General features: G+C 57.0%; 4 protein-coding genes; 2 read left to right on the top strand and 2 right to left on the bottom strand.

Moving 5' to 3' along the window:
• The first annotated feature begins 436 nt into the window (after positions 1-436).
• Positions 437-1,387, top strand: CHC_T00009153001 (probable dolichyl-phosphate mannosyltransferase). The gene has a single exon (XM_005712753.1). The coding sequence runs from the start codon at positions 437-439 to the stop codon at positions 1,385-1,387; it is 951 nt and encodes a 316-aa protein (XP_005712810.1).
• Positions 1,388-1,605: 218 nt separating this feature from the next.
• Positions 1,606-2,385, top strand: CHC_T00001769001 (hypothetical protein). Its single transcript, XM_005712752.1, has one exon. It carries the CDS (start codon positions 1,606-1,608, stop codon positions 2,383-2,385), a length of 780 nt encoding a protein of 259 aa, XP_005712809.1.
• Positions 2,386-2,415: 30 nt separating this feature from the next.
• Positions 2,416-4,347, bottom strand: CHC_T00008681001 (flavin-dependent tRNA:m5U methyltransferase trmFO). The gene has a single exon (XM_005712751.1). It carries the CDS (start codon positions 4,345-4,347, stop codon positions 2,416-2,418), a length of 1,932 nt encoding a protein of 643 aa, XP_005712808.1.
• A 540-nt stretch (positions 4,348-4,887) lies between these two features.
• Positions 4,888-6,035, bottom strand: CHC_T00001768001 (hypothetical protein). XM_005712750.1 is given in 2 exon segments: positions 4,888-4,979; positions 4,980-6,035. 1 exon segment carries the CDS (start codon positions 6,033-6,035, stop codon positions 4,980-4,982), a length of 1,056 nt encoding a protein of 351 aa, XP_005712807.1. The 3' UTR covers positions 4,888-4,979.
• Between the last annotated feature and the right edge of the window lie 3,727 nt (positions 6,036-9,762).

Genomic DNA, 9,762 nt, shown 5'->3' with positions numbered 1-9,762 from the left:
AGGGGGACGTCGTCCATGTAGAGGGGCACGATATGCTCGTCGACTTCATCCCGGATAGCCCGGCGTAGCGCCCTGCCCCGCGCTGAGCGACCGTGTTGCCGCGAGGCCGCCGTGGAGGACCGCCCGCATGCCGCGCGCGCGCGCGCGCGCTGCCGCCCCGCCGCGCCGCGCTGCGCAGCCGCCGCCCGGTGCCGGGTTGCGTGCAGCGGAAGGCGCGTCCTGGGACAGAAGCTAACGACCTACAGCAGAAGTAAACACTTAATTTACCGTTACCCACCCCAACCTTGCAAACGCGCGGCAACGCGCGCTCGTCTTCTCCCTCGCGGCCTCGCCCTTCCCGCGCGCGCAAGGGGCGCATCCTCGATGCCGCGCCACGTCAGCATAACATGACGGGGGCTCGTTGCCGTTCTAGAAACGCCGGGCGGATTCAGAACATATGGCACCATATGGCGCGCGGAAACGCTCGTTTTTACCGAACAGTTCATCGCATGCAAAGAAGCGTGGACACCGGGCGGGCCCCACTCAGTCAACTCCCTGTCGTGCCCACCGTCAGGCGAAGACGCCCCCCACGATACCAACCCCAGCCTCCACTCCCCGCCGTCGTTCCCCTACCCGACAGCCCCCCCAGCGTCTCCGCACCACGCCGCACCCCGCCACCATGCCGCCTAACGCAACCGCCGATAAGTTCTCCGTGCTGCTGCCCACGTACAATGAGCGCGAAAACCTGCCGTACATGATCTACTTTCTGGACGCCGCATTCGCCTCCATCGACGCCGACTACGAAATCATCATCGTCGACGACGCCTCCCCCGACGGCACGCAGGCCGTGGCCCGCGCGCTGCAGGCAGACTTCGGCCCGCGCAAGGTCGTGCTCGCCCCGCGTCCCAGCCGCCAGGGACTCGGCTCGGCCTACATGCATGGCATCAAGCACGCCACCGGCAACTTTGTCCTCATCTTGGACGCCGACATGTCGCACCACCCAAAGTTTATTCCGCAGTTTGTGAAGATGCAGCGGGAGACTGGCTGCGACATTGTTACGGGCACCCGCTACGTCAGCGAGGGCGGGGTGCACGGGTGGACGCTGAGGAGAAAGCTTGTCTCCCGCGTCGCAAACTATCTCGCACATGTCATGTTGCAGCCCGGCGTGTCGGATTTGACAGGCAGCTTTCGCCTGTATAGGAGGGACTGCTTTGAGAGTATTATGCAAAAGATGGAGGCCCGTGGGTATGTGTTCCAGATGGAGATCATTGTAAGGGCGAGGAAGATGGGCTACAGTATTAAGGAAGTCCCCATTACCTTTGTTGATAGGTTGTTTGGGGAGTCCAAGATGGGGACGAGTGAGATTGCCCAGTATTTGGCTCAGCTGTGGAAACTTGTGTGGGTATGAGAACGCTGCGCTGGCTGCGCTTGTAATGCTCCTTGGTCACCACAATGCTCACCAAAGTCCTGCGCTGGACAGCGTTTGCGGAGAATCACTAATTTACTAGAGGACGCTAACTTGTACGGTACCCCTAACAGTTGCTCCGTCTCGCTCCGGCTTGTATAAAGGAGACCGTGCCACAGTGTAGAAGCACTTTGGGTTTGCGGCAACAATATTGTACCAAAATGACGACAAATCCTCACGACTCACCTTCGCTTTCCCAGGCGTCCCCGTCAAACACCAGTCCCACCACCGCGACAGTCCCACAACAACAACTCGGTCTGGGCGAGTGCTGCTCATGGGTCGACCAGCAGAAGGCAATTGCACAACTTCTACCAAACGTAGCAGCGCGGTCACCGCTCAACTCTCGTTTGCTACTGGCGCAGTTTGATGCGCATTCCATCACTGTGTATCAGGCGTACAAGCCCTCAATCAGCCGACAGGCCGTGGCGACAGAAACCTTTTGCGACTCTGACTTCAGCTTTTCGCGCATGACTTGGATCAAACCAAACTTTAGCTGGATGATGTACCGCTCCGGATGGGCCTCGAAGCGCAACCAGGAAACGATTCTGGCCATCAGGCTTACTCGCACTTACTTTGACCAACTTCTCCAACAGGCCGTATCATCCAGTTGGGACGGAGCTTCATATGGCTCCCGGGAAGAATGGCACAAGGCTCTTAGGGCCTCCAAGGTCGTCGTGCAGTGGGATCCGGATCACCATCTCGTCACAGGGGCCAAACTACCTTACCGTGTTATACAGTTGGGTATCCGTGCGGGTGCCCTCGAAGGGTTCCGCGGTTTCGGCATTGTCTCGATCACCGACATTACAACGCAAGCTAAAGCTATGCAACAGGATATCTCGACGGCATCCGGTTTGCGAGACGCGCAGACGCCGTGGGAGAAACGCTACCCTATATCAGGGTCCATGAAAGCGACTCTAGGGATACAAAACGGAACGCTGTAATCCATTCGATGGCGGCAGTTTCATACTCTTTTATGCCGAATCTTCTGCTCTGGCCGCCACTCGTGGCTTCCTTTGCATGCTCATTTTCTCGAGATGAATCTTGAGAACGGTGATGTCCGCGGGATTCACACCTCCCATACGAAATGCCTGTCCAAGCGTCTCTGGACGCAGCTTGGAGAGTTTCTCTCTGGCTTCCAGACGCAACCCATAAATGCTGTTGTAATCGAGCTTTGCTTCAATTTTCTTCGACATAGTCTTTGCAGCTTTTTTTACCTCCTCGGCCTGGCGACGGATATAGCCCTCGTATTTCAACTCGGTTTCAACCTGCTCACGTTCAAACGTATTCGCGAGTGTGCCCCCCACCCCGGCCTCATCCAAATTCTGGTAATGTACGCCTGGCTGGCGCAGGAGGTCTGCCAGAGAAGAACTCTCGCGCACCGTTGCCCGACACTTTTCTCGCAGGATAACTGCAGCGTCACTTCTTCCTGATATTCGTGAGCTCCGCAGACGAGCAAGTTCGTTCTTGAGCCGTTCCGACTTCTCCGTGTGCAAACCCCACCGCGCCTCATCTATCATTCCCAGGGATCTCGCAAGAGGGGTCAACCTGGCATCGGCGTTATCTGCGCGTAGCATCAAGCGGTATTCAGACCGAGAAGTAAGAACGCGATACGGCTCCAACAATTCCTTAGTGCATAAATCGTCAACCATTGTCCCAATAAAGGAGCTCTCTCGAGTCAACGACATCATATCTTCGCCTGCTGCCGCTCTCGAGGCATTGATACCCGCCAGCAACCCCTGCGCTGCAGCCTCTTCATAACCCGTCGTCCCACAAACCTGGCCCGCTAGAAACAAGCCATCGCACTTTTTAGACATCATGGTCGAATGCAACTGCGTCGCAGGCACGTAGTCATAGTCCACCGAGTAGGCTGGCCGGATCATTTTTGCCTTCTCCATACCCGGAATAGTCCGCAACACGGCGAGTTGGATGTCCTCAGGCAAACCGGTACTAAAGCCCTGAATGTATAGCTCAGGGATGGTCCTTCCTTCGGGTTCAATAAATATCTGGTGGGACCCGCGCTCCGCAAATCGCACAATCTTGTCTTCTATGCTCGGACAATATCTCGGGCCTGTTGACTCCATAAAGCCACCATACTTGGGTGTGCGATGGAGGTTGGCGCGAATCATTTTGTGCGTCGCCTCGGTCGTTCTCGTGAGATAGCACGACATTGTTTCTCGGGGCGTCCATTCTGAAGGATCAAAGCTAAACCAGTGGTCATCCGGGTCCGACCCTTGTGGCTCCATGACAGAATAATCCACCGTTCTCGAGTCTACACGGGGTGGAGTCCCCGTCTTGAGCCTACCCGTTTCAAAGCCAAGGTCCTGCAAAGTCTCTGTGAGTCCAAATGCCGCCAGCTCACCCGACCTTCCAGCCGGCATGGACTTTGCTCCAACCCAAATGGTGCCGCCCAAAAACGTGCCAGTCGTCAAAATAACAGTCTTGGACCTGAACGCCGAGCCGAAGTAGGTCGTGACACCAACGACCTCGTCATTTGCACCGACAACCAAGTCGTGCACCATGCCCTCGCGAATGTCGAGATTGCCCCCTGCTTCCTGAGCCCTCTCGTTCAAAATGCGGGTCATTTCCTGCGAGTACTCGCGCTTGTCCGTCTGGGCGCGCAGGGCCCACACGGCGGGCCCTTTGGAGCGGTTAAGCACGCGACGCTGCAGGTAGGTACGGTCGGCGACTTTTCCGATCCAGCCCCCCATGGCATCGACTTCGTGGACCAAAGTGGACTTGGCGGGGCCCCCGACGGCGGGGTTGCACGGTTGCCACGCGATGCGGTCCAGGTTGAGCGTGAGCAGGAGAGTGCGGGCGCCGCGGAAGGAAGACGCCATGGCGGCCTCGCAGCCGGCGTGACCGGCTCCGACAACGACGACGTCGTAGGTTTGATCGTCCCACATTATCGACTCGTCGCATTTGGAGAGCTGGACCATTGACGGGGAAGGTGGTCCTGGCGTATGCTGGTGTCTCCGTGGGCCATTGCGACGTCGTTTCAAAGGCACACACGTAACTCTTGGCGTCCAAGGGGCCTTCTGCGTGGTGCGCATAGAAAGTTTGGATGGCAAAGGAACTGGAGGAAGAAACGCCGTAATGCGTTTCATTTGTGTGGGTTTGGTGGCAAGACGAGTCCAAGCCCTTCCTATGCTAGTGCAGGCTGCTCGAAAACAAGGGCAGCTTTCTGTCGTCCGGGTTGGAAGTGACAAGATTGTCAGGTAGAGCGGTTGATTTGCTGTGGTAGCGTCGTTGACAGAGTGAGAAATATATTGAGCTAGAGATACACGTGGGGGAGGATGGAGATCAAAGATGTCAAAATGTACACGGTTCCGTACATGAATTTTGATTCTGCGCCTTTGGAAGGGTGCTCAGTACAGATTCACACAGCACGTTATTCGAGGTCATGGAAGTGACAAAAGCAAAACGGCCGGCCAAGAACATGACCCTTTAAGAAGTGAACACTCACTCGTTGATTTGCAGCGCCAAGACCTTTACTATATAGATTTGCAAAACGCCTAGAGCTCCAGAGAGGACCAGGCTACCGCCACACAGTCGTCGGTCTATCCGAGAGCGGCACCAACTCGGGCGTCTCCAGTTCCTTCTCAAACAGAAACCTTGTCATTTCCACAAACTCTGGTGGCGGCACCTCCTCTGCCCTCTTCCGCGCCCACTTGTCCGGCAACTGCACGCCCTTCTCCTCGCACAGCGTCCTGAGCGAATTGCGGAGAACCTTCCTCCTCTGGTTGAACGCGGTCCTAACAACAGTGCGCAACCCCCTCGTCAGCGTGGTATTCCTCACATCCAAGCACTCGTCCAGCTGAAACTCAAACTGCACCAGCGCCGACGTCACGTCCGGCTGCGGATAAAACACCGTATTCGGCACCTTGAACAGCATCCTCGGCTTGGCGTACAGCTGCGCTACCACGGACAAAATCCCGTACGCCTTCGTCCTCGTCTTGGCGGCGATGCGCTCGGCCACCTCCTTCTGCATCATAACGACCGCCACCCCGATGGTGCCGCTGGGCGCCTCGAGCAGCGAGAACAGGATCTGCGACACGATATTATACGGCAAGTTGCCAATAACCGCGAGCGGCTTCGCCACCTCGGCCGCCACGCCGGGCCAGTCCGTCTCCAGCACGTCGCCGTGCCGCACGGCGAGGCCGTCAAAGTTCTCGTGCAGGTACTGCACTGCGCGGCGGTCGATCTCGATCGCGAGCATGTCCGGGTAGCGCTCGACCAGCCGCGTGGTCAACGCGCCGAGCCCCGGCCCGACCTCGACCACGTGCGCGTCCGGGCAGAGCTCGTCCACGGCCGCGCCGAACGACTGCACAATGCGCGAGACCATGTTGCCGTCGCGCAGGAAGTTCTGCCCCAGGCTCTGCTTCGGACGGATGCCCGACGTGCGGAAACCCGACCACGCCTGCGCGTCCCCCTCCGTGCCGTAGCTCGCAGACGGCGCTTGGCGCCGCGTGCCGTGGCGCCGGCGTGGCGCGGCTGGCCGGCGGCAGGTGGGCAGCGCGCGTTGATGCAGCAGGGAGGAGGAAAGCGGCGGGCGCACGGCTAGCTGGAAGGCCAGACGCGAGACGGCGGTCATGGTGGAGGAGGGGATTGTGCTCGGGGTGGGTCGCTCACATGTCGTTGACATTTCTGGTTGTGCCGCTTCGACGGAGACGACGGTCGGTGACGGGGAGTGGGAGATTGTTTTCGAGGTTGTCAATTGGAAGAAAGTGGATTTGAAATCGTGATTTCCCCATAGCAAAAAAAGGGACACAGAAACGCGCTCGACCTTGCTAACTGTCTTTTCTTTGTTCGGTACATGTATACATATGTAGATTTACTAGACTTTGCGGCTACGCCAAGGGAGAGAGGTACAGGCGCGGAAGCCAGTCAAGTCTACGGGGATATCTACTGGAGGGGCTTAGCCCACGCGCACGACACAGCGGAGAGAAATGCGTCTCCGACGGAGGGCGTCTGCAAGATAGTGAGAGTCTCCTGAATGGCAATGAGTTCAAAAGTGCGGGTAAGTGCTGTAAACTCCGCGCCGCCCAACTCGACCATGACGTCCAAGTCGACGATCTCATGTAAGACCTCTGAGGCATCGCCCTGGACAGTGACCGAGAAAGTGCGGTTCGGCTCATCCGTGAAGAAGTCGGAGTGCGTCTCCGCGTAGTGCAACGTGCAATTATACATCCCCGGCACTTGCACGGGCAGCGAGTAGCCCCAAGTAGCGCCGTCCACACCGTACCGGTGCGACATGTAAGCGTCGTGGTTGTCCGGCTCCGCTCCGCCGACAGCCGCGTCCGACACCGCAAACGTCGCCGTCTCGCCGTCGCCGAACAGGTACTCGACGGGGTCTGCCTGGTACTTTCCGTTGTCCGTAGCGTTCCCGCCAATGTTGTACGCAAACTCGTACTCGCCGTCCTCCATCTCAGGCTCCGCGCTCATCATCGGTTCCTCGCTCATCTCCGGCTCCTCGCTCATCTCCGGCTCCTCGCTCATGTGCGGCTCCTCGGACGCGGCGAGGGCGTCCTCCAGCGTCTCAACCATGGCGGTCTCCAGCCCCGGGACGTCGGGCATCGGGCCGCGGCGCGGCACAGCCTGCGGCGCGGGCGGATGCGGCGCGGCGGACGCGAAGATGAACTGTCTCCCTGCGGCGGCGGCGGGCGCGTTCGCGGAGGCCGCGGAGGCCAGCGCGAGCGCGGCGAGGCAGACGAAAGGCTTGAGCATGGCGGTGGGAACGGGCGTGTGTGACGGGCGCACGGTGGGGGGGCGAGGCGGCACGTTCTTATCGCGCGGCGGGCGAAGGCACAACGAGCGTGGCCCGGACGGGCGCGGAAGGGACGGCGCGGCGGGTTCGCGCTGGTGTCAGGGGACGCGGGAGGGGATGGCCCTGTTTGGCGGTGCGGCCGCTCGGGCCGCGCGCGGACGCCAGGGGTGGGTTGCGGGCATGCGCCGATGCGTGGTTGCGGAAGGGCCGGATGTGGACAGGAGGGGCAATTCAGGCGGATGTGCAGAAGGTGGCGCAAGCGGCGGAGTTACAACGAGGGGTGGAGGCCTTCTTTACAGGTGCGCGGTGGCGCGGTGGCAGGTGCAGAAGTCGGGAGGACATGGCGGAGTGCACCCCCTGGTTATGCTGTCGTGGAGTTGGACTCCGGTGTTGATGGTGAGGACACTTGACCTTGTGTTACGAAGCTTTTTACACTGTTTCATCTCAGCTTGACTGCTCCTGAAATCATAAAATGCATATGCACCCTTTTACACAAAAATTGTGCAAAAAGGTGATTGTGTACTGTACTAGCGTCCTGAAAAGTTTTGTGTCAAAGCTCACCGCACTTTCTACACTGGGAGTATCCGAAAATCGCATTTTGCTTCGGTACCTATTTGCTCCAGACAAGACAATTTGATACTGCATGCCTGCGAAAATTCCGAGTAGCAAAGTGCGTTTATAGCAAATGCTCGTCAGCAGTATACGTACGAGCATGAGTCCCACAGTGCCTTCTTCTCTTCGCTATGCGCTCAAAATGTCCGTCTTCACGACAGCCCTTCTAGCATTACTCCTCAATAACCGTCGCAACCAGCAGATAGCATTTCGTCATCGCCTGTCTTTGGAGGGCCGGAGACGCCGCGACAGGCGCATGCGACGCAGAGCCCTTCAATCCCCTAGCCTTTCCACTTTCGCAGTTGTGCTCGGTTCGGGTTGCGAGCAGTCGCTTATAACCCTCACAGGTTTTGACAACCGTGCGTTTCAATTCTTACTAAGACTATTTGCGCCATTTTACTATGGATTCACGCCCTACTCGTCGGATGGAAACATTCGTCCTCTGCACTCTACAGTCAGTCTAGGGCGTCCCCGGAGCATGTCTGCTGCTCATTGTTTAGGATTGATCCTGACTTGGCACCGAACAAGAGGTGCTGAGTTCGTTCTTTGTCTGATGTTTGAAATCACAGGCTCGGTGTGTTCTGTTTTTATCCGTTTCGGTCGTCGAATTCTTCTAAAAGTACTTAAAGAAAACGCTATGGCCAGGATCACAATGCCGACGGCCACAGACGTTGAACGCTTCCAGACGGCGTTTAGGACAAAGTACTCTATGTTGAAGGACGTTCATTGTGTGGCAGATGGCCTCAAATTGTACTTGGAACAGTCGGGTGACTACATTATACAGAACATGTTTTATAATGGATGGAAGCATGATCACTACGTCTCAAATGTTTTCGTCTTCTCTCCAGATGGTGCAGTTATTGCTTGTGCAATAAATGCCCCCGGGTCAATGCACGACTCCACAGTAGCTGAATGGGGAAAAATATACAACAAGCTCAAAGAAGCTTTCGATGAGCACGGAGGGCAATGTGTAGTCGACTCAGCATTGTCAAGGACCCACTATCCATTTTTAATTAAGTCCGCACAAGACTGCGTTGTCGGAAGCGATGGGACCATCGAATCCATCATGACACTCAGACAGGCAACGTCCGCCCGTCAAGCATCAGAATGGGGTATGAGGGCATTTCAAGGGACCTTTCCGAGGCTCAAAGACCGATTTATTTACGAAGAAAGAGGTGAGCGAAAAGTTGTACTCATGTGCATGGTGCTCCTATACAACTTGCGGTCTCGGCTAGTCGGCATCAATCAAATACTACATTCATATATGCTTCACTTGAGCGTGGAGGCAAACCACATCTTGCAAAACTAGATCCATATTCACACTAGCTGTCCTTCGTTTTTGTGTTCTGGGTGATTAAATCACTAGCACCCTTACCGAGAAAAGCTAGCATAAGCATATTAGTCATCCGCTCGCTACGCTCCCTTTCTTCCGCTCTGCGTTCGCGCTCGTCGGCGCGTTCTTGCTCACGGATTCTGCGCTCCTCTTCCCTACGCTCACGCTCCTCACTCCGATCGATAAGGCGCTGCTTGTACTCAGCATCGCGATTTATCTGATCTTGAACCATGCATGCCTTAACAGTTCTCATGAGACTGTCTTCATCAGTCGCCGATTTTTTGACCGCCCCATGCTTTCTGACAAGCGGTCTTGGAGACACCAACTCCACAGCGCTGTCGCGACGAGATATGTCATTGCTGGCAGCGTCGTCTTCAAGAGGAGATGGTGACGGGTCTGGCGTTGGCGCTCCCGAGGGAGCACTTAGCGAGCCTGAATGCGATGCTGAAAACGGAAGAGTGTCGCCCAACTCGTTAGTGTACTGATCATCTGATTCCTCCCCGTCCCCTAGATCAGCCCTCTCCGTCATCTCCTTTCTTATCTCCTTGGCTTTCAGAACATCCCGGGGAATACTGGGGTCCCCAGTGGGAGGTACTGTACGACAAAGAG

This window comes from Chondrus crispus, genomic scaffold, assembly GCF_000350225.1.
Source record: "Chondrus crispus Stackhouse genomic scaffold, scaffold_112, whole genome shotgun sequence".
Taxonomy (NCBI): domain Eukaryota; phylum Rhodophyta; class Florideophyceae; order Gigartinales; family Gigartinaceae; genus Chondrus; species Chondrus crispus.
The sequence above is the reverse complement of the archived record's forward strand: the minus strand, read 5'-3'. Positions and strand labels throughout refer to the sequence as shown.

Bases quoted from the DNA above. Each gene is read 5' to 3' on its own strand.
- CHC_T00009153001 (XM_005712753.1), top strand. From the start codon at position 437: ATGGCACCATATGGCGCGCGGAAACGCTCGTTTTTACCGAACAGTTCA.
- CHC_T00001769001 (XM_005712752.1), top strand. From the start codon at position 1,606: ATGACGACAAATCCTCACGACTCACCTTCGCTTTCCCAGGCGTCCCCG.
- CHC_T00008681001 (XM_005712751.1), bottom strand. From the start codon at position 4,347: ATGTGGGACGATCAAACCTACGACGTCGTCGTTGTCGGAGCCGGTCAC.
- CHC_T00001768001 (XM_005712750.1), bottom strand. From the start codon at position 6,035: ATGACCGCCGTCTCGCGTCTGGCCTTCCAGCTAGCCGTGCGCCCGCCG.